Here is a 25,057-nt window from a genome sequence, read left to right on the forward strand (position 1 = left end):
TGCCTTTGAACTCAACTGGTGTATGGTTGGGCAGTTGGCAGCATTGAAGGAAATTCTTATTTTAGAATCTTCTGGAAAGTAATAGTGTTCATATGAGATTTCCTTTCCCTTTTCCTTTTAGGGTCCTCTTTGTTTCTGTGACTTTGTGCTGAATGCAGCCATTACTGAAAGGGCGAGTCTCCAAGCTTCTGGCTTTGTGGATGCTGCATCATACACTCTGTGTTCTAGTGCATGAGAAGCTGCAGTTCGGAAGTACTCAATCATCACTGAGCCATGACTTCTCCAATGCGTCCAGGTGAATATTATAAACTTTCAATTTCTCTTGCTTTGCTGTGCTGTGTTGAATTGGGTTTCAAATACACTGTTATGTTTTAAGTTATTTACCTGACAGTTTACATATTGGAGTTTCCCTTTGCCCGCAATTATAACTGCTTTGATCAGGTCAGGGATCTAGCTGTAACTTTTGAGAATCTGGGTAGGCCAAGATACTTGACAATAGTGATGTACTGTCAGTGGTGCAATCTTCCCAATTTGAAGTAAAGAGGAAGATTCAGCTTTATACGGTAGGTTTGTTAATCAGTGTGCATGATAAATAATCATTGCACAGCAAAATGTAGTTCAGTTTTACAGATTAGGTCAGCTGAGAAATTGTAGCTAGTAAAATGAAGTTTATATGAATGCTGTGTTAATGAACGACTGCTGAGTGTATTCTGACTTAATTATAATTTGTTGATGCACCACTGGGATGTCGAGGGAATTTGTTTCTTTTATGTTTACATGTATATTTGGTTTTATTTTAATGATGGCTGGAAATTACTTATTTAATTCACCAGCACAGTTTATATTTGGAACTGCTCTCATAAAGTTCAGAACCTTTGTTCAAGAATATTTTAAAAAGGAATGTGCCCAGAAGTCTCTATGTGCAAACGCATAAAAACACATTTAAAATCGAATATATTGAAATTTTTGTCAATATATTTTCAGTGGGAGTGTTGCTGTTACAACAGTCATTCTTGTATTTGTACGGCCTTTTAAGTGTTAAACTTTAGTACAGAAATGGACACATGCAGCAAGTAACCATAATGCACAGGGATGATTACACATTTCAGGTATTGCTAATTATTTGTATGTAGTGATCATGATTTTTCTCTTTCCCTTTACAAGAGGGCTTGCACTTTGTATTTGATCTTGAAAAATGTCAGTCATTGTGAATGTGTAAGAATGTTCAGCACAGTGTCACAAATTTACAAATCTTCAGAAGAGAAAGGAATTCTGTATTGAATTGGGGCTTTAACCAGAGAACAGCGATCCAAAATGTCACAGACTCTTAAATGCTTTGCCTATTGATTCTACTAGACTTGTTGGCCAGTGATAAGATGGTTTGAATTTTAACAAGGTGATATTATTGCCAGCAGCTCCGATTGTGACATTGTGCATGTTTTAGAGGTTGGCTGAAAGGCAGAATCCTCACTTGGTAAAACAACAAAGCATGAGTGGCCTGCAACCAGGGTGATGGACAAGTGCAGCACAAATGGCAGCTTGCCGGAGGGTGAGGTCGCAAAAGAGATCTGCTGTAAGAAGACTTGGGTAAGACTTTGATGAGGTGGCCTGGCTGATGAATATGCACAAAATGCTAGGTGCATTGACAACCTGTCAGCAAGCCTGCAGTCAATGCCAAGGAGTTGGAAACATCTGGAACCAAATTGGCATAGGGTTTTGTGCAGAGCTTGGAGCCCATGCTCTCCAAAGTGGCACAGTAGTCAGGGAATAATTCCTTCAATTGCTGAGGTGCAACTCTGGGTGATTGACAGTGACACAATGGAGAACCTGCAGTTCTCTCTCAGAGTAACAGCATACATCCTCCCATTAACACTACTAGTGTTCTTGCTGTTGTCTGTCAGTCAGCCTACTCAAACCACTGCTGTCCAGGTTAGACATTCCTTGGCATTTTGGGACAAGAACTGTCCAAGGTCATCCTACAAGGACATCTGCATCTCCTTCAGGGAAAAAAAAACAGCCCTCAACCAGCTATTCTGCAGCCACTGGGGTAACATTGCATTTGAGCATGGGGACACGCCAAATACAGGCAGTAAGGGGATGTACAATTATTTGATCTCTTAATGCAATACGGCATGCTGGAGTTATACATTTGATTTGGAATGGTTATTTTGTGGTGATGTTTATTTTTGTATTGCGGTCATTAGGATGCTGTGAGCTTCGGTAATAGAAAGGAGGCGAAATGTGACAATGACAGCACCGGCCACTGAAGGCAGGCTCTGGCAACTCGAAGCAGGCTGGGCCTTGGCTATCGGAGGAAGGGGCAGGCCCCGGCCCCTCCGAGGCAAGGGCAGACCCATGAATACAGCATTACTTCTGCTGCGGCACTGACATTTTTGGACTCATTTAGTACGTTTGACTAGATCAGAGCTGGAGTTTTAGCAATGACATCAATGAAAAGAAATTAATGAACTCTTAGAAGTTCAATAATAGCTACGCTTACTAACTGTCTCACAATTAGTCATCTCCCATATTTCTGGAGGGCCATATTTTTCATAAAGCAGTTACAGTGAAAATACAATTGTCCTCTGGTAAGCAGAAGTAGATGGATCACAATCTAAATGGAATATGTGATTAACAGGAGTGAGCTACTATTACATTAATTTGAAAAAGAAACTTCTTTCCAGTCATTGAGAAAGAATGATGATAGGATGTAGCCTGTAAAGCTGAATTGACCACCATGTATTGTGTTGGAGTGAATGAACCAAGGAAAGACATGAGTGAACAACAACCACAAGTCATGTGAGGAAGATCTGGAAATAATTTTAGATTGTAAACAGCTGATAGTTAAAAATCTGATCCTCCATTTTTGTTTTGTTTCTATGTTCCTGCACCGTTTAGGGAAAAGTATGTTGATGACATTTGTATTTAACTTATCTCCTTAATTAAAAAAATAGTGTGGCTTTAATTAATCCCAGACAATAAAGACGAATGTTTAAATTGTTTAAGTGCCACTTTGGCCCAACAAATATTTTAGCTGTCTGCTGTGTTTCTTGGCTGATAAAGAAACTAGCTTCCAGTGCTTTAGTTTTAAAAATATGCCAGCAGATTTCCCAATGTGGTGAGTCAGAGAACATGCTTTTTATAACAGAGTTGCCATGACCAAAGTTCAGTGGATAAAGAATGACAAAGGAGGAAGTGTGACAGATAATGGAAGTACCATTTGGAAGATTTATTGGCTGCAACATTTTATCATAGTCTATGGGTCTCCTTTTGGATCTGAAATTCATCAATGGCATGCACACACACAGTTCTGGAGTTGGCTGTGCCATTTTGGTAAGGACATTATACAGGCACAGGAAGTAATGCTGAAATTATAAAGGTTATAATGTCAGTTAGCATGTAATGCTAATTTGATGCTGGTGCTGCCATTTAATTTTACCTGAATGTTAAAATTAATGCTTTTCTTAACCCCCCACAGCTCAACACGCATTCAGCAGCAGAACACAGAATCATAAAAATAGGAGTAGGCCATTCAGCCTGTCAAGCCTGCTCCACCAATCAATGCAATCATGGCTGATCGGACACTTCAATGTCTTTTTCACACTATCCCCAGAACCCATTATGTTATTGTTAATCAGAAATCTATCAATCTCTACCTTAAACACACTCAGTGACTAAGCTTCCACAGCTCTCTGCAGTAGAGAATTCCAAAGATTCACAACCCCCTGTGGAAAGAACCATTTAACTGTCCTATTTAAAGGGATCATCAAACACTTCCAGGCTTTTGCTGACTGATTTCTTGAATATCGCTAAAAAGAGAGGGGTGATGCCAAAGCTTAGCTTTGAAAAGCTTCAGCAACATGTCCTTCTTTTCAGCAATACAGTTCTGTACTAGCAAGCGACTGTTAGATTGCTTCTGCCTCTTGTTGAAAATGTATAAGGCTAAGGTGGTTTTCAGATCAGTTTAGAACTATTTATTAGAATTATTTATTAAACTACAGACCAGTGAGTCTCTCATCAGTGCTGGGAAATTATTGGAGGAACTTCTGAAGGAGAGTATCTATCTCCACTTGGGATAGTCAGCATGGCTTTGTCAGAGGGAGGTCATGCCTCACAAATTTGATTGAATTTTTTGAGGTGACCCGGTGTGTAAATGAGGGTGGTGTAGCTTATATGGATTTCAGCAAAGCCTTTGACAAGTTTCCACATGGGAGACTTGTAAAGAAGATAAATTCACATGGGATACAGGATAATTTGATAGTGGATTCAAAATTGGCTCAGTTGTAGGAGACGGAGGTGATGACAGAAGGATGCTTTAGTGACTGGAAGCCAAGTGTCCAGTGGTGTACCACAGGGATCTGTGTTGGTCCCCCTTTAATTCAGCAGTTATATACATGATTACAAGTGGTGTACCTCAGGGATCTGTTTTGGGGCCACTGCTGTTTGTAATATTTATTAATGATCTGGATGAGGGTATAGTTGGGTGGATTAGCAAATTTGCTGATGACACCAAAGTCGGTGGTGTGGTAGACAGTGAGGAAGGGTGTCGTAGTTTGCAGGAAGACTTAGACAGGTTGCAAAGTTGGGCCGAGAGGTGGCGGATGGAGTTTAATGCGGAGAAGTGTGAGGTAATTCACTTTGGTAGGAATAACAGATGTGTTGAGTATAGGGCTAACGGGAGGACTTTGAATAGTGTGGAGGAGCAGAGGGATCTAGGTGTATGTGTGCATAGATCCCTGAAAGTTGGGAATCAAGTAGATAAGGTTGTTAAGAAGGCATATGGTGTCTTGGCGTTTATTGGTAGGGGGATTGAATTTAGGAGTCGTAGCGTTATGTTGCAACTGTACACAACTCTGGTGCGGCCGCACTTGGAGTACTGTGTGCAGTTCTGGTCCCCACATTACAGGAAGGATGTGGAGGCTTTGGAGAGGGTGCAGAGGAGGTTTACCAGGATGTTGCCTGGTATGGAGGGGAGATCCTATGAGGAGAGGCTGAGGGATTTGGGATTGTTTTCGCTGGAAAGGCGGCGGCTAAGAGGGGATCTTATTGAAACATATAAGATGATTAGAGGTTTAGATAGGGTGGATAGTGATAGCCTTTTTCCTCTGATGGAGAAATCCAGCACGAGGGGGCATGGCTTTAAATTGAGGGGGGGTAGTTATAGAACCGATGTCAGGGGTAGGTTCTTTACCCAGAGGGTGGTGAGGGATTGGAATGCCCTGCCAGCATCAGTAGTAAATGCGCCTAGTTTGGGGGCGTTTAAGAGATCCGTAGATAGGTTCATGGACGAAAAGAAATTGGTTTAGGTTGGAGGGTCACAGTTTTTTTTTTTTTTAACTGGTCGGTGCAACATCGTGGGCCGAAGGGCCTGTTCTGCGCTGTAATGTTCTATGTTCTATGTTCTATTGATGACTATGTGGGGAGTACGTTAATAAGTTTGCTGATGACACAAAGATTGGCCGGGTGGTTAACAGTGAGGCAGAGTGTCTTGGGCTACAAGAAGATAAAGACGGAATGGTCAAAAGGGCAGCTAAGTGGCAGATGAAATTTAATCATGAAAAGTGTGAGGTTATACACTTTGGAAGGAGTAATTTGACAAGAAAGTACGCAATGAATGGTAGGGGACTAGGAAGTTCTGTGGAACAAAGGTAACTTGCGTGTTTGTCCACAGATCTCTGCAGGCAGAAGGGCGTATTAGTAGGGTGGTGTAAAAGACATATGGGACACTTGCCTTTATCAATCAAGGCATAGATTACAAAAGTAGGGAAGTCATGTTGGAGTTGTATAGGACTTTGGTGAGGCCACAGCTGGAGTACTGTGTGCAGTTCTGGTCACTACATTATCGGAAGGATGTGATTGCACAAGAGGGGGTTTAGAGGGGATTTAGAGGGGGTTTAGAGGTGGTGGTGGTGGTGGAGAAGGGCTTTCAGCAGGAGGCCATATCAGTTTAGGGTTTCCATGGAGAAATTTCTCCCTGCATCTCAGTGGTGTGTAACATGTTAGATATCTCCGGTTCACTAAAGAGGACTTATTGGACCTAGCAGAACTGCAGCCTCAGAGTAAAGCAAAAGCAGCAGTCAATGTTACCATGGCCAAGAGCTTTTATACAACTGGCTCTTTCCAGGCTGCAGCTGGAGATACTTGCAACGTTCCCAGTTTGTTTTCCATGGTTTCAGCAGGGAGGCCACTGCAGCTTTGTACTTAGAGTTGAATGCACTTCATTCTCTCTTGCTATGAGGAAGCAAATGAAGTGATTAGGCAGCTTCCTCAGCATTGTAGGCGTCCCAATGATTCAGGGTATCTTTGACTACATTGTTTTTAGTGCTGCATGTAATGTGTCCCAACCAGGAAGGATTCAGTTCCCACAATATCCAGCAATTGTATGACCCGATGCAGCACAGTGCAGCATTTGGTCAATAGACAGCTGCCATAATTCCATCATTCTGTGGTAGTCCACTGTGCCATCTGCATTTAAGTCCCCATAACAAAACTGAAGGTAATTACTGGGAGACAAAGGCTATCCATTAACCATGTGGCTCATGACACTGGGGTGTGACCACACAATACATGGGCATCTTGCATATAATGAGAGACTAGCTGGCACATAAAATGTGAGTGAGTAGATCACTGGGGTGCTTATACAATGCTTCTGTTGCGTAGACCTTTCAGCAGGAGCCTGACAGCAACAACCAGTAGGTATGTCACCATTGCGAATGATGTGGAGATGCCGGCGTTGGACTGGGGTAAACACAGCAAGAGTTTTAACAACATCAGGTTAAAGTTCAACAGGTTTATTTGGTAGCAAATGCCATTAGCTTTCGGAGCGCTGCTCTGAAACACCATAAACACGTTAAAGAAGCCATCCCCTGCGGACAAGCCCTCCATATACACAGGATCTGCTCGGATGAGGAGGATCGCAACAGACACCTCCAGACGCTGAAAGATGCCCTCATAAGAACAGGATATGGCGCTCAACTCATCGATCGACAGTTCCGACGCACTACAGCGAAAAACCGCACCGACCTCCTCAGAAGACAAACACGGGACACGGTGGACAGAGTACCCTTCATCGTCCAGTACTTCCCCAGAGCGGAGAAGCTACGGCACCTCCTCCGGAGCCTTCAACATGTCATTGGTGAAGACGAACATCTCGCCAAGGCCATCCCCACACCCTCACTTCTTGCCTTCAAACAACCGCACAACCGCACAACCTCAAACAGACCATTGTCCGCAGCAAACTACCCAGCCTCCAGGAGAACAGTGACCACAACACCACACAACCCTGCCACAGCAACCTCTGCAAGACGTGCTGGATCATCGACATGGATGCCATCATCTCACGTGAGAACACCATCTACCAGGTACACGGTACCTACTCTTGCAACTCGGCCAACGTTGTCTACCTGATACACTGCAGGAAAGGATGTCCCGAGGCATGGTACATTGGGGAAACCATGCAGACGTTACGACAACGGATGAATGAACACCGCTCGACAATCATCAGGCAAGACTGTTCTCTTCCTGTGGGGGAGCACTTCAGCGGTCACGGGCATTCAGCCTCTGATCTTCGGGTAAGAGTTCTCCAAGGCGGCCTTCACGACACATGACAGCGCAGAATCGCTGAGCAGAAACTGATAGCAAGTTCCGTACACATGAGGACGGCCTCAACCGGGATCTTGGGTTTATGTCACACTATCAGTAACCTCCACAGCTTGCCTCCTGGACTTGCAGAATCTCACTGGCTGTCCTGTCTGGAGACAATACACATCTATTTAACCTGTGCTTAATGCTCCCTCCACTCGCATTGTCTGTATCTTTAAAACCTGGTTGGCTGTCGAGATTTGCATTCTAATCAGTATTCTGTAACTTAATTTTGTGTCTCTGTATGCCCTGTTTGAGAGCAGATATCCACTCCATCTGACGAAGGAGCAGCGCTCCGAAAGCTAATGGCATTTGCTACGAAATAAACCTGTTGGACTTTAACCTGGTGTTGTTAAAACTCTTACCATTGTGAATTACAGACTATGATGCCAGTTATATGAGAAGCAGCTGGGGAAGGAAAGAGGAAGGATAAAGGGAAGAGGCAAATTTAATGGACAGGCTGTTCATGTTTAATTCATCCTACTTCCATACCAGTAAATGCCAGCTCGGTTTCTCATTCAACAGCAATTCCACAAACTTACCTTCCTCTATCACACACCATCACATGTCTGCTTAGCTTTTATTTTTGCATGGTGGCTAACACAATATAAACATCCCAAACTAGATTTATAAATGCATTGATGCCAAACTGCAAACAAGTCAAACTAATTACCCTTCTACATTCCCTTAGTGTCTGTCTTCCATGTCCTTTTGCAACCGGTGGCTGCAGCCTAATTGGTGGAATGCTGCTGATGTTCAATGATGTGGCTGCAGATGGTCTAACAGGATGATCTCCAGTGGCTCCAGCCTTGGATTGCACCCTGCTTGAGTAGATGGCAGCAGTCTGGACTGACTGGCAGAGGGGCAACAGCAGGCCACTGATGGAGTGGCATTAGTGGGAGCACAAATGGAGTCATCCTGAGAGAGGACAGCAGCCCTCAATGTGGCCACTACCACTCCCCTGCAATAGAGCCTCAGCAATTCCAAGCTAGATTGCTGGAGGGCTGTGAGAGACTAACAGGATCAGGTGTGGGTAGGGTCTGAGAGTGACATTTATATATTTTTCCCCATCTCAGTTGGGAAGCGGGGGTTGCACTCAATCTGCAGGCCCCCTCAGAATTGGAGGGGGCCTGCCCCTGGGACAATGGAGCTCGAGGATTGCCTCCCCCCAGGCATATTCCAAAAGTCACAATCGCCACCTTGTCCAACACCCCTCCTACCCCAAGAATCCCCAGAACGTACCTTTCCAAAGGTCCCAGAACTTAGTTGCAAGCAGTGCACTGCAGTACCACCTCAAAAGCTCTCACAGATGCCATTTCCTTCCAAGGTCCAATGGAAGTCCTGTCCATAGAACATAGAACAGTACAGCACAGAACAGGCCCTTCGGCCCACGATGTTGTGCCGAGCTTTATCTGAAACCAAGATCAAGCTATCCCACTCCCTATCATCCTGGTGTGCTCCATGTGCCTATCCAATAACCACTTAAATGTTCCTAAAGTGTCTGACTCCACTATCACTGCAGGCAGTCCATTCCACATCCCAACCACTCTCTGCGTAAAGAACCTACCTCTGATATCCTTCCTATATCTCCCACCACGAACCCTATAGTTATGCCCCCTTGTAATAGCTCCATCCACCCGAGGAAATAGTCTTTGAACGTTCACTCTATCTATCCCCTTCATCATTTTATAAACCTCTATTAAGTCTCCCCTCAGCCTCCTCCGCTCCAGAGAGAACAGCCCGAGCTCCCGCAACCTTTCCTCATAAGACCTACCCTCCAAACCAGGCAGCATCCTGGTAAATCCCCTCTGCACTCTTTCCAGCACTTCCACATCCTTCTTGTAGTGAGGTGACCAGAACTGCACACAATATTCCAAATGTGGTCTCACCAAGGTCCTGTACAGTTGCAGCATAACCCCACGGCTCTTAATCTCCAACCCCCTGTTAATAAAAGCTAACACACTATAGGCCTTCTTCACAGCTCTATCCACTTGAGTGGCAACCTTTAGAGATCTGTGGATATGGACCCCAAGATCTCTCTGTTCCTCCACAGTCTTCAGAACCCTACCTTTGACCCTGTAATCCACATTTAAATTAGTCCTACCAAAATGAATCACCTCACATTTATCAGGGTTAAACTCCATTTGCCATTTTTCAGCCCAGCTTTGCATCCTATCTATGTCTCTTTGCAGCCTACAACAGCCCTCCACCTCATCCACTACTCCACCAATCTTGGTGTCATCAGCAAATTTACTGATCCACCCTTCAGCCCCCTCCTCTAAGTCATTAATAAAAATCACAAAGAGCAGAGGACCAAGCACTGATCCCTGTGGCACTCCGCAAGCAACCTGCCTCCAATCCGAAAATTTTCCATCCACCACCACCCTCTGTCTTCGATCAGACAGCCAGTCACCTATCCAATCGGCCAACTTTCCCTCTATCCCACACCTCCTCACTTTCATCATAAGCCGACCATGGGGGACCTTATCAAACGCCTTACTAAAATCCATGTATATGACATCAACAGCCCTACCTTCATCAACACACTTAGTTACCTCCTCAAAAAATTCAATCAAATTTGTGAGGCACGACTTGCCCTTCACGAATCAATGTCATGTGAATGTCATTGATTTCATGTGAATTGCCAATGAATGCTCAAGTGAGCGTTAAATGGCAGTGAGAGTTCAAGAGTTGTGTTTGGTGCGAACTCTTGGGATGGAGAGTGCTGATCCCTCGCCATCTTTAAAATTCTCCCCCATATTTTCAAGTTGTCTGCATTGGGTGTGAGTAAATTGTATTTTTTTGTGTCTTATTTTGCAGCCTTAATTCACTTGTGTGGTGTTTCATCTTAATTTTTAGTCTTTAATTTTCATATCATACTTGATATTAAGCTTCTACACAAAGCAGCACGAATGAGTAGCTGATATTGGTCAAAGTATAAAACAAAAAAGAATAGCATGCTTTTCTTGCGCCTACTTCTGCAGTCACATGACATTGACTGAAACTTTGCCCTCTCAATTACTGGGTAAGGTGGCATTGAGCTGATATCAATAAGAGCTAATCAGAAGTGGATATGCACACCTGTGTCCAAACCCCCTATCTCCTCAGGACTGTGTGGTGGTCACTTCTACCAGTACTGTCATAGGCAGATACATCTGCAACAGGCAGATTGGTGAGAACCAGATCAAGTAGATTTTTCCTTTGTGTTGGTTCTCTCAACACCCTGTCGCAGGGCTGCTAGCCTGGCACCTATGCATTTCTAGTTAATGATCCTTTTAATTAGCGCTGGTGAAAGGTCGTCTGCTGAAGCATGTTCAACTGTGTCAGGTTAAGAGAGAGCATTGTCTGAGCATTGAGCTCCAAAGTGGCATTGTTGACAGCAAGTTAATTTTGCATTGCCAATTGATCTCCTGAAATGTCCACTGTGCATGTTAACACCTGCACCAAGGATAATTGAAGCCACGAATGTGTGTGCATGCTGCAGATGCCATTTTGCTGCTCTAAGGGTACTTGTAGTGCTCAGAAAGGGGTGTGGAAGAATTCAATTTCTCTATTTTTTTCAAAATGCCAATTAATTTGCTGTGTTTTTTTCAGTATTTATTGTTCATGTTGAGCTATTGTTTGTCCTGAAAGTACATCTCTAATGATCCTGGATTATTTGTGTGACCGCACAAAGGTGAAAATTCTCTGCCATTTAATAAATTATTTCTTTTTGTGCACTGACTTGTGTATCACATTGGCCATAATAATCAATTCTGCAGGTATTAAATGCACTTGGTCAACAATGAGTTGATAAATTAAGCATTGAAGAAAAAAAAGGTTTGAGTTCACTTTTCTTTCTCTATCCCAGCAAGAACAAACCTCCTACATGGTTCGCTGTAGTCATTAATACATTATTCAGGAAGTACCACTTTTACATTTATTTTAGGTAACTCATTTTGTTCTGCTTTTTCTTTTCTGTTAAGAGTTCTGTATTTATTTATAGAACATTGTGCTTTTTGTTCAGATTCTTCTTGTTGACAGGAGGGAACTCAAAAATGATTCTCAGAATGTTGGCTCTTTGTTCTTCTCTATGTTGCTTCTGTCAGAATTTAATATTTGTATAGCCCAAGTCTCTCTACCATGAATTAATGATCGATTGCTGGCCAATCCAATACAGTACGAAGTCTCACAACACCAGGTTAAAGTCCAACAGGTTTATTTGGTAGCCATGTACTTACATGGAAACAATGAATACTCCTGTATGTTCTGTACTGAGGTAGAGGCTGATTAAAAGTGCATGGTACAGCCAACTAACTTAACTTGACTCACCTTATTTGAGCAGCAGGAATGTTGGGATATTTGTGTAATCACTGTTAATTGAAACAACAAAGTTCCTTTCAAATATAATGGGAGTAAAACTGGATGGGATTGATCCATGGCAGCACAAACTGGGTGAAGGAAATAATCTCTTGAGGTGCAAAGCATGTTCAATTTTGGACTTCATTTAAATGAGTTCAGTGAGTTGCCTTATGCACCCACAAAGTGAAAATGGCTGAAAAGGCCATTACTTCCCTAGACAGGAGCCTGCAGGCAAGTCATGTGGGGGAGGGGAGGGGGGGTAATATTTCTGCTCCAGAATGTGCACACACATTGTTGCATGCCATTTTGCGCTTGTAAATTGTCCATATCTTGAACAAATTTCTGGGCCTATATATTTTCTGAATATATCTCCATGCATAACTGCTTTAAGGATTTCTTAAGCACTGATTATGGTTTTTAAAATCTATTATGAGAAAGTCAGGCTTCAAAATAATTTGAGCATATTTATGAACTGCATTTTGTCATACCACCTCCTTTGAAGTCAGTTTCATACAAATTGAAGAAACAGCACGCATTACATTGTTCTCAGCATTTCCTATCAAAATTAGGAGGCTATTTCATCATGAAAAATTGCAATATTTCGAAGATATATTTAAATATTACTTATGTTTGTTTAAGAATTAAGGATCCTCAATCCTTTCAGATGATTGCTCTGTCTTTGGTTCTGTTGGTATGAATTATAGACTTACATGTTAGTTAATGTCCATTCCCTAGGCTGTCAGACTGCTTCTTTTCAGTTTATTATAGAACATAACAACATAGGATAGCTTCACTGCATCAGTGGTTCATCAGGAACAACCAGTATTTCAAAAGGAAATCCAGTTATTAGAAAACCTGTTTTTATTTGTAAAGTGTATGCCGGCAGTGGATAAAGGCATCATGGTAGGATAGAGGGCAGAGTGCGATTAGCACAACAGACCAAGTCTATTTTTAATCCACATTTCTCATTGTAATCTGTTATCTCACCTGCCCAGCCCTCCTGTGTCAGACAAATGTAAAAGTTTCACTCCTCGCTGCATGGATATTGCATTACATTGTCAAAATGCATTAGATGTATTTCTGACAATATCTACAACTCTTAGCACCACGCATTGTGAAGGTGACCCCTTTGTATTCATTAATCATAGCAACCTATCTTTAGAGCAATCACCAAATGCTTGTGTAAACATCCTACAGACTACAAAAACTTGAGTAGTAATCTCTTTTCCCAACCTTATATCTTCCACTAAAGTATGAATACATTATTTATGTTGGTCAATAATTGTTCTGAATATCACAGGACTAGAAAATTAAACCATGTCCATAATACCACGAAAAACGTTGGCCTATTAAGTTGGGTCTGTGTCTGCTCAAAATTTCTAATTTGAAGGTTCACTAGTGTGTTTTTAAGATGTTTGACAATCTTTGCAGAGAGCTGCAGTACTTCTACATCTTTTATTACAATGATGTCTGATCAGAGATCACCTCACTTACTCAACTGTGGTATATAATTTTCTTGTTGCTTTTGTTTAAATGAGATGTTAAGGTACCTTCAAAGCACAAAAATAAAATTCAATTTTCTTCCAGTCCCATACACCAGACATTTTATATTGGTAAGAAATGAAACACAACTGGAATGAATTAATATTCTATTAATTAAGAAGTCTTGGCAATGCATTTAATGGCAAAAGCAAGACAGAGAGCAAGGGAAGTCCAGATTAAACTTCATTTATTTCAATGCAAGAGGCCTGATGGGCAAGGCAGATGAGCTCAGGGCATGGATGGGTGCATGGGACTGGGATATTATAGCAATTACTGAAACATGGCTAAGGGAAGGACAGGACTGGCAGCTCAATGTTCCAGGGTACAGATGCTATAGGAAAGATATAACAGGAGGTAAGAGAGAAGGGGGAGTTGCACTTTTGATTAAGGAAAACATCACGGTGGTACTGAGAGGGGATATATCCAAGGGTTCACCCACTGAGTCTATATAGGTTGAACTGAAAAATAAGAAGGGGGAAATCACTTCGATATGGTTGTACTATAGGCCCCCAAATAGTCAGCAGGAAATTGTGGAGCAAATATGTAAGGAGATTACAGATAGCTCCAAGAAAAATAGGGTGGTAATAGTAGGGGATTTTAACTTTCCCAACATTGACTGGGACAGACATAGTATTAGAGGCTTGGATGGAGAGAAATTGTTGAGTGTATTCAGGAGAAATATCTCATTCAGTATGTGGATGGTCCGACTAGAGAGAGGGCAAAACTTGACCTCCTCTTGGGAAATAAGGAAGGGCAGGTGACAGAAGTGTTAGTGAGTGATCACTTTGGGACCAGTGACCATAATTCCTTTAGTTTTAAGATAGCTATGGAGAATGATAAGTCTGGCCCAAAAGTTAAAATTCTAAATTGGGGCAAGGCCAGTTTTTATGGTATCAGGCAGGAACTGTCAACAGTTAATTGGGGGAGTCTGTGGAAGGCAAAGGGATGTCTGGTAAGTGGGAGGCTTTCAAAAGTGTGCTAACCAGGATTCAGGGTAAGCACATTCCTCTTAGAGTGAAGGGCAAGGCTAATAGAAGTAGGAGGGAACCTTGGATGACTTGGGATATTGAGGCCCTGGTCAAGTAGAAGAAGGAGGCACATGACATGCATAGGCAGCTGGGATCAAGTGGATCCCTTGAGGATGTAGGAGTAGTGTTAAGAGAAATCAGGAGGGCAAAAAGGGGACACGTGATTGTTTTGGCAGATAAGGCAAAGGAGACTCCAAAGAGCTTCTACAAATACATAAAGGGCAAAAGAGTAACTGGAGAGAGAGTAGGGCCTCTTAAGGATTAACAAGGTCATCCATGTGCGGATCCGCAAGAGATGGGTGAGATTCTAAATGAATATTTCTCATCAGTATTCACTTGTTAGGGAACTTGGGAAATAAATAGTGATGTCTTGAGGAGTGTACATATTACAGAGAAAGAGGTGCTGGAAGTCTTAAAGCGCATCAAGGTAGATAAATCCCCAGGACGCGATGAAGTGTACCCCAGGACACTGTTGGAGGCTAGGGAGGAAATTGTGGGTCCCCTAGCGGAGATATTTGAATCATCGATAGTCACAGGTGAGGTGCCTGAAGATTGGAGGGTGGCAAATATTGTGCCTTTGTTTAAAAAGGGCTGCAGGGAAAAGCCTGGGAACAACAGGCCGGTGAGCCTCACATCCGTAGTGGGTAAGTTGTTCGAAGGTATTTTGAGAGACAGGATCTACAGGCATTTAGAGACGCAAGGACTGATTAGGGACAGTCAGCATGGCTTTGTGAGCAGGAAATCATGTCTCACAAATTTGATTGAGTTTTTTGAAGGGGTAACCAAGAAGGTAGATGAGGGGAGCGCAGTTGATGTGGTCTACATTGACTTTGGGAAGGCCTTTGACAAGGTACCGCATGGTAGGTTGTTGCATAAGGTTAAATCTCACAGGATCCAGGCTGAGGTAGCCAAATGGATACAAAATTGGTGTGATGACAGGTGGCTGCAGAGGATTGTTTTTCAAACTGGAGACCTGTGACCAGCGGTGTGCCTCAGGGATCGGTACTGGGTCCACTGTTATTTGTCATTTATATTAATGATTTGGATGAGAATTTATGGGTCCTGGTTAGTAAGTTTGCAGATGACACCAAGGTTGGTAGCATAGTGGACAGTGAAGAAGGTTATCTAGGATTACAATGGGATCTTGATCAATTGGGCCAGTGGGCTGACGAATGGCAGATGGAGTTTAATTTAGGTAAATGCGAGTGATGCATTTTGTTCGATTGAACCAGGGCAGGACTCACTCAGTCAATGGTAGGCACCACACTTCCTTCTCCCATAGACACTCCAGGGGTTTGCAATCTTGGCGGAACCTCCAAAAGGAGATGTGTTGTCTAAGGGAGAGATGGAGGAGTGAGGTGTCTCCTCCAAAGAGGAGGATGACAAAAGAGTTGGAGCTGACGAGGGCCTAGACTGTCGATGAGCCGCATGCAGAGGCCATAGCATGGCTACGACAAGGCAGACAGGCCTTTGCCAATTGGATAGCTACCAGATTCCAGGCAGAGTAGGCTGCCAGCATGTTTCATTAACTTTTGGTTTTCCATCCTCTGCTGGCTGGAAGATTCTAGCTCCTTTTTGGTTGCAGACATTTATTTCTAATGTACCTTGTTTATGGTAGCCAAATTAAATTTCATCAATTGTGGTCTGCTGTACTGGTGGGAAATTGAAGATGAAATCCAGGGAACTTCTGAGCAATGAAAGTGAACATATATTTACAAGTGCCAAAACTATATTCTCTGATTGTACAGCTATGTCACCTGGGTGCCTTCATTACTTCTTAATCTTTCTTTGCCTATCACTACATCTAACCAGAGCTCCTACATCCACAGCTAAGGTGGAGGCAGCCTGCTGACGGCTTTGCCTGATTCACTGTGGTGATGTCTGAGCGTCCTCTGGTGCTGTGAGACCTCAAGGGTCCCAGTCTGCTAAGGGTCTCCTGCTGACTTGCAGGTGTCCACTTGTTGCCCTGATCTGCTGGAGCCAATGGGCTCATTGGTAGAGGGGAGGAGGAGTGGCAGGGAAAGCTTGGAGTTTGCTGGGATTAAGCCCCAGGTGCCTGGCTGGCACTCATCCTCCCTGTGTGTGCCCAATGGCAGATATTGACTCCATGAGGAGAAGAGGCACTTGGAGGAAGATTGTGGTGCTATGCTCACTCTCTCCTAGCCACTGCTGCACTGCCCATATGGCTACAACAATGTATTGTAGGTCTGCATGCATAAACAGCAGTCAATAGGTGCTCTGAAGAACCTGAGGCTCAAAAACAGCTGTCACTCTTTACAACAACCAGTTATGCCAGAGCCATAACTTCAAACAGAACATGGATGGACTCCTCCAGCCTTTGGTCCAGTTTGTATATGGTCTCTGGAAACTCTGCCTGCTTTTCCCCTACCTGTCTCTGTATCTCTAACATGTTCCTTCGGATTAAGTCCAGAGGCTCATCATTTGCATGGAGCCTGGTCTCCTGCTGTCCTCTGAGTCAGAGACCTTGACTATCGCTTCCTCTGATGTGGACCCCTGTCATTGATGTGTTCATTAGATTGTGACCCCTGAGCCTCGTTTAGAAAGTGGACCCACTGAGGTGAGAGTATCTGTGCTGGTGGAGAGTGCATGTGAATGCTATTGTGCTGCATCCTCTGAGGCTTCTGAGACATCCTCCTCAGTGGTGTTTTTTAAAATTCACTTGTGGGACATGGGCAGCGCTGGCTGGCCAGCATTTATTGCCCATCCCTAGTTGCCCTTGAGAAGGTGGTGGTGAACTGCCTTCTTGAATTACTGCAGTCCATGTGCTGTACATTGACCCACAATGCTGTTCGGAAGAGAATTCCAGGATTTTGACCCAGCGACTGTGAAGGAAAGGCGATATATTTCCAAGTCAGGATGGTGAGTGGCGTGGAGGGAACTTGCAGGTGGTGGTGTTCCCATTTATTTGCTGCCCTTGTCCTGCTAGATGGAAGTGGTTGTGGATTTGGAAGGCGCTGTCTAAGGATCTTTGGTGAATTGCTGCAGTGCATCTTGTAGATAGTACACACTGCTGCTACTAAGCGTCAGTGGTGGAGGGATTGAATGTTTGTAGATGTGGTGCCAATCAAGCGGGCTGCTTTGTCCTGGATGGTGTCAAGCTTCTTGAGTGTTGTTGGAGCTGCACCCATCCAGGCAAGTGGGGAGTATTCCCTCACACTCCTGACATGTGCCTTGTAGATGGTGGATAAGCTTTGGGGAGTCAGGAGGTGAGTGGCTCGCCTCAGTATTCCTAGCCTCTGTGCTGCTTTTGTAGCCACTGTGTTAATGTGGTGAGTCTAGTTGTGTTTCTGGTCAATGGTAACCCCCAAGGATGTTGACAGAGGGGGATTCAGTGATGGTTACACCATTGAATATTAAGGGGCGGTGGTTCGAGTGTCTCTTACTGGCGATGGTCATTGCCTGGAATTTGTGTGGCGCGAATGTTATTTGCCACTTCTCAGCCCAAGCCTGGATATTTTTCAGATCCTGTTGCATTTGAACATGGTGCGAGATAGGGCTGTGGCTGGCCTGGGTTCATGATCTCCTCCTTTTCTTGCTGGTACCTGGAATAGAGAAAAGAGAAATTTAGTGATTGACTAAGCAAGCTCCTTAATTAATCAATGTCTCGCACTGTGAGTGCAGCTGACATCTACAGAATGGAGGCATCCCGACTGGTTTCCTGGGGGATTTCTATCTTGCCTTCAGAATAGGCATGTTCTTGTTCCTCCCCAGCTATCTCCAAGGCCTGCTCCTCATACAGGGTGAGGACTCAAATATCAGGAATTCCCCCTCAAGTTGAGGAGTTCTCTCACTAGTTGAAGGCCTTCTCCTGAAGGAGGACAGAAGATTGGTTGTCATCCCAATGGTTGAAAGAGCAGTTCAGGAGCATGCATGCCCATGGCAGCTGCTGGCCCTTTCCCAGTTTTGGTGATTAAGAAGCAGGATGAGAGCATGAAGTGACTGACACACATTCAGTGTACATGTCCCATTCCCTGTCTGTCATCCCAGTGCAGTTTGTTGCTGAGACTACCTGTTTGCAGTGCATCTATCCTGGCTGAGTGTAGCAGATCATTAGTCCTCTTGTGGCTGTGCTGGGTCCCATGGTCACTAGCCCCACTGCGACCTCCGCTCAGGCCACCATGGTCAGATGGGAGGGTTTCTTGCTGCCATCCTCGGGAAGCAGCGCCTCCTGCTTTTTCTGATCAGCCTGGAGGAGAGTCTGCAGGGAGGCTTCACTGAACTGTGGGGTTGCACGTTGCTTTCTCCTCGGGGACATCCTGGGTTTGTCAGAATCTGAAGCTTATTCAGTAGAATGTTCTTCTCTTTAAAGAGAAGTATCAAAGATTATCGGTTAAAATAGACCACTTGCGTGGAAACATTGCCCACATTATTTTCTTTCCTGGGGAATAGATTTCAGAATTTCCATTACAAACAGGAACTTAAGTGCAAGCTAGCTCAACTGGCATCTTGTGTTTATTTTGTAATGAAAAGCAGTTCCCCTTTTAATTGGGCACATTGTGGGTGCTTGACATTTTGCACAAGTGTAGGGTTGTTTGAGTCATTTAGAAGAATGTCCATGGCAGAATAGCAGTGTCATTTTGCATTATAAAGCCATTAAGCAATTGTATTTTTAATTATCTTCCCAACCACTATTCTGAGCATCAATCGACTTTGATTTCAAGGCATCTCCTGGCTTCCTGAGCTGCACTGCACTGTTTTCCATATGTCTGCTATTTAATGCTGGGATGATGTCTGGCTTGTTGCTGCCCCGTTAGTTTGCAGTATGTATGATATGTCCTCTCAGATTGTGCTTCATATTTCTTCTGGCTGGTAGGCTGTACGTAGTTCTTGGGTTTACTAAACTTTATTCTGTTCTTCCTCTGCTTTTTTAGATTAAGCACTGCTCCTCAGCAAGCCCCATTGTATAAATAGTAGAAGCATTTCCTAGTTTGCTATCATCATTGAAATAGTCAGGGAGCTATGAAACAATGAGACACAGGTTTTACTTTCACTACGTAGATGATAGCCAGGCAATATAGAGTACTCATTATAAAACCATCGGGTTTTCAGTCTGAGTTCAGCCAATTGAGAATTGGACGAGTTCCATAATGGGTGGGGGGGATTTATTATAACAGCCTAAAGAATAGAAATGGTATGGATTTTGTAGGGTTATCCAGTCTACCAGATAACCACTCAAACGGTGAAGAGAAGGAAGTTACTCCAATGTGTTTATTGGAAAAAAATGATCAGAAGAAATCTCAACTACAGTTGCAATGTTACTGACAAATAATGAGTTCCACAGGAGCAGGCTGAGGGTAAGGGAGCTTGTTTGTGCACTAATTTATTTTATTATTTTTCAGTTAAACTTGTGAAAAAAATCGGAGGTTTTTTTCTAAACAGGAAATAGGCCCAGCAGCAGCTTGGGAAGGTTTTGGAGGGTTTAAAAGTAGGCCGTACCTTTGAGCGGGCAGCGTCGTTAGCGGGCAGTGGAGTGAGCAGGGGACAGAGTGAGAGCTATAAGGGCTTTGGCTCACAGGGCTTCGGCGAAGGCGAGGAAGGTTGTTTGTTTGTTTTTCTTCGGTTACACCCCCTTTTTTGTTTTATCTCCCAAAAACAAAAAAGGACATGGCTGGTATGAGTGGGAGGCCAGTATACTGCATTCGGTGTGGGATGTGGGAGTTCCTGGAGACAACTTGCCTCCCGGAAGTCCATATCTGTGCCAGATGTGTGGAACTGCAACTCCTGAAGGGTCGTGTAAGGGAGCTGGAGCTGAGGCTCGATGAACTCAGTTTAGTTAGGGAAAATGAGAGAGTAATAGATAAAGGTTATAGTCAGGTAGTGACACCAGGGTCTCGGAAGGAAGACACGTGGGTCACAGTTAGGAGGGGTAATAGTCAGAAGGGTGATGTGCCAGAAAGTACCCCAGTGGCAGTCTCCCATAAAAGAAAGGGATGGGCAACAGATGGGAGAAGGGAAGGGAGTGAGCAGTCTGTGGAGGGATCCCCTGTGGTTGTCCCCCTCCAAAATAGGTATATTGTTTTGGATTCTGTGGAGGGGGATGACCCTCCAGGGGTAAGCCACGAGGACCAGATCGCCTCCACGGAGACAGGCTCAGGGGTCCGGAAGGGAAAGAAGGGGTTTAGGAGAGCGATAGTTGTGGGGGACGCAATGGTTAGAGGCACGGACAGGCGCTTCTGTGGGACTGAACGAGAATCCAGGATGGTAGTCTGCCTCCCTGGTGCCGGGGTACTGGATGTCTCCGAGAGGGTAGGAAGCGTATTTAAAAAGGAAGGTAGTCAAACTGATGTGATTGTACACATTGGTGAAAATGATGTAGGTAGGAAGAGCAGGGGGATCATATGAGAGAAATTCAGGGAGTTGGGTGCTAGGCTAAAAAGTAAGACCTCCAGGGTAGCAATCTCTGGACTGCTCCCGGTGTCTAGTGCAAGTGAGGCTCGGAACAGGGAGATTCTACAGTTGAACGCGTGGCTAAAGGACTGGTGCAAGAGGGAGGGTTTTAAATTCATAGATAACTGGGAAATCTTCAAGTCAGGATGGCAAGTGTACAGAAAGGATGGGTTACACCTTAACTGGAAGGGAGCAAATATCCTGGCTGGGAGTTTTGCGAGAGTGTTTCGGCAGGATTTAAACTAGTGTGGCAGGGGGGTGGGGAACAAAACAGGAGGTCAGTAAATACTGAGGCTGGGGTTGAGCTGGGGGCCAGGGCAAGGCTAGCTAAGAAGAGGAGCACTCTGGAGGAGGAGGACCTGACTGGACCTGGAGGTCTGGAGTGCATCTGCTTCAATGCGAGGAGTGTAACGGGTAAAACAGACGAGCTTAGGGCCTTAATGCTTATGCGGAATTTGGATGTGGTTGCGGTGACAGAAACTTGGTTAAAAGAAGGACAGGACTGGCAGCTGAATATTCCGGGGTATAAGTGTTTTAGGCGAGACAGAGGAGGGGCTAAAAAAGGTGGGGGAGTAGCGATATTAGTTAAGGAGCATATTACCACGGTGCAGAGGGTAGACAACTTAGAGGGGTCATGTGCTGAGTCACTGTGGGTGGAACTCAGAAACAGGAAGGGTGCAGTCACTATGCTGGGGGTGTACTACAGACCACCCAACAGCCCACGGGAAGTGGAGGAAAGGATATGTCAGGAGATTCTGGATAGGTGCAGAAAAAATAGGGTTGTTGTAGTGGGGGACTTTAATTTCCCTGGCACAGACTGGAAAGTGCTTAGAGCTGGGGGTCCGGACGGGGAGGAATTTGTAAAATGCGTACTGGAAGGTTCTTTGGAACAGTATGTAGATAGCCCGACTAGAGAGGGGGCTATACTGGACCTAGTTCTGGGAAATGAGCCCGGTCAGGTCGTCAAAGTTTCGGTAGGGGAACATGTGGCAAATAGTGACCACAACTCTGTTAACTTTAGGATAGTAATGGACAAGGATGAGTGCTGTCCTACGGGCAGGGTGCTAAATTGGGGGAAGGCTGACTATAGCCGGATTAGGCAGGAATTGGTGGATGTTGATTGGGAGAGGATGTTCGAGGGTAAGTCCGCGTCTGGCATGTGGGAGTCTTTTAAGGAACTATTGATAAGGCTGCAGGATAGGCATGTGCCTGTAAAAAGGAAAGATAGGAAAGGTAGGATTCGAGAGCCGTGGATAACCAGGGAAATTGAGGATCTGATTAAAATGAAAAGGGAGGCGTACGTTAAGTCCAGGCAACTGAAAACAGATGGAGCTCTGGAGGAATACAGAGAGAGTAGGAAAGAACTCAAACGGGGAGTTAGAAGGACAAAAAGATGTTCTTGGCAGGCAGGATTAAGGCGAATCCTAAGGCATTCTATTCATACGTTAGGAACAAAAGAGTTGTCAGGGAGAAAATCGGACCTCTCAGGGACAAAGGAGGGGAATTATGCTTAGAACCCAAGGGAATAGGGGAGATCCTAAATGAATACTTTGCATCGGTATTCACGAAGGAGAGGGGCGTGTTAACCGGGAGTGTCTCGGAGGGAGGTGTTGACCCGTTAGAGAAAATCTCCATTACAAGAGAGGAAGTGTTAGGTTTTTTAGGGAACATTTAAACTGACAAAGCCCCAGGGCCTGATGGCATCTATCCTCGACTGCTCAGGGAGACGAGAGATGAAATTGCTGGGCCTCTGACGGAAATCTTTGTCGCTTCTTTGGACACGGGTGAGGTCCCTGAGGATTGGAGGATAGCGAATGTGGTCCCGTTGTTTAAGAAGGGTAGCAGGGATAACCCAGGAAATTATAGGCCGGTGAGCTTGACGTCCGTGGTAGGGAAGTTGTTGGAGAGGATTCTTAGAGACAGGATGCATGTGCATTTAGAACGGAACAATCTCATTAGTGACAGACAGCATGGTTTTGTAAGAGGGAGGTCGTGCCTTACAAATTTGGTGGAGTTTTTTGAGGAAGTGACAAAAACGGTTGATGAAGGAAGGGCCGTGGATGTCGTCTATATGGATTTCAGTAAGGCATTTGACAAAGTCCCACATGGCAGGTTGGTTAAGAAGGTTAAGGCTCATGGGATACAAGGAGAAGTGGCTAGATGGGTGGAGAACTGGCTTGGCCATAGGAGACAGAGGGTAGTGGTCGAAGGGTCTTTTTCCGGCTGGAGGTCTATGACCAGTGGTGTTCCACAGGGCTTTGTACTGGGACCTCTGCTATTTGTGATATATATAAATGATTTGGAAGAAGGTGTAACTGGTGTAATCAGCAAGTTTGCGGATGACACGAAGATGGCTGGAATTGCGGATAGCGAAGAGCATTGTCGGGCAATACAGCAGGATATAGATAGGCTGGAAAATTGGGCGGAGAGGTGGCAGATGGAGTTTAATCCGGATAAATGCGAAGTGATGCATTTTGGAAGAAATAATGTAGGGAGGAGTTATACAATAAATGACAGAGTCATCAGGAGTATAGAAACACAGAGGGACCTAGGTGTGCAAGTCCACAAATCCTTGAAGGTGGCAACACAGGTGGAGAAGGTGGTGAAGAAGGCATATGGTATGCTTGCCTTTATAGGACGGGGTATAGAGTATAAAAGCTGGAGTCTGATGATGCAGCTGTATAGAACGCTGGTTAGGCCACATTTGGAGTACTGCGTCCAGTTCTGGTCGCCGCACTACCAGAAGGACGTGGAGGCATTGGAGAGAGTGCAGAGAAGGTTTACCAGGATGTTGCCTGGTATGGAGGGTCTTAGCTATGAGGAGAGATTGGGTAGACTGGGGTTGTTCTCCTTGGAAAGACGGAGAATGAGGGGAGATCTAATAGAGGTATACAAGATTATGAAGGGTATAGATAGGGTGAACGGTGGGAAGCTTTTTCCCAGGTCGGAGGTGACGATCATGAGGGGTCACGGGCTCAAGCTGAGAGGGGCGAAGTATAACTCAGACATCAGAGGGACGTTTTTTACACAGAGGGTGGTGGGGGCCTGGAATGCGCTGCCAAGTAGGGTGGTGGAGGCAGGCACGCTGACATCGTTTAAGACTTACCTGGATAGTCACATGAGCAGCCTGGGAATGGAGGGATACAAACGATTGGTCTAGTTGGACCAAGGAGCGGCACAGGCTTGGAGGGCCGAAGGGCCTGTTTCCTGTGCTGTACTGTTCTTTGTTCTTTGTTCTTAATGGAAATTCTTCCCTGTCCCATGTATTGAATTTAGAAAAAGGTCACGGTGGTTAACAGGATTTAACAGTTACTTTATGATTTAGCTCATAAACAGTGTTAGTTATGGTTTACTGGCAGCACTCTTGCTTCAGAGTCAGAATTTATGGATTCAAATCTCAATCCAGGGACTTGAGCACAAGATCTAGGTTGATCCTCAAGAAATGTTGGAGATTTGAGTTGCTGTCTTAGGATGAGATGTTAAATTGGGATCCCATCTACCTTTTCAGATGGATGTGAAAGATACCACAGCATTATTTTGAAGAAGGTCGGTATTGCAGGTAACAACCACAGCAATACTTCTCAAGTGTATTAGCTTATGTCTGTTAATTACTACAATGTAATATTAAGTTCTGTGCACTGTGCATCAGTGAGTACCTCTACTGAACAGGAGAAATGTCTTACCACATCGAGCAGTGATTAGGAAATTGTGTTTCTTCTGGAGCTTTATTGAAACCATATGCTGCTTAATGTGTTTTGTAGGAAATAGAGCATAACAACATCTGCCTTGTATTAAATAGCACTGTTGTGTAGCCATCAACCTTATACACTCCTCGAGTTCTATTTCTGTCGCTCTTGAGTTTTTATTTTCAGAAATTGTACATTTTTGGCATAGGTCAATTTAATTGTATTTAAGATCTTAAGTTAACTATATGAAAAGGGCCATGTTCAGCTGACATTTCTGAGATGGAATTCAAAACGTGATGTATAAAGTATCAAAGAACAAACTCTAACCTCTTGTTCTTTAACAATTGCTCCAGATCTTCAAAAAGAAGCCTGGAGTGAAATATCAATTCTATACATCTCTTAGCTCCTCTA

At 44.3% G+C, this 25,057-nt stretch overlaps 1 protein-coding gene across 1 annotated transcript in view; it reads left to right on the plus strand.

Moving 5' to 3' along the window:
• Nucleotides 1-255: 255 nt before the first annotated feature.
• Nucleotides 256-25,057, plus strand: part of LOC144509624 (histone deacetylase 9) — a 728,394-nt gene continuing 703,592 nt past the window's right edge. The window contains exon 1 of the mRNA XM_078238446.1: nucleotides 256-295. Within this exon, the coding sequence (XP_078094572.1) occupies nucleotides 274-295 (22 nt within the window). The 5' untranslated portion in view covers nucleotides 256-273. The remainder of the gene's footprint in view (nucleotides 296-25,057) is intronic.

This window comes from Mustelus asterias, chromosome 2 (genome assembly GCF_964213995.1).
Source record: "Mustelus asterias chromosome 2, sMusAst1.hap1.1, whole genome shotgun sequence".
NCBI lineage: Eukaryota > Metazoa > Chordata > Chondrichthyes > Carcharhiniformes > Triakidae > Mustelus > Mustelus asterias.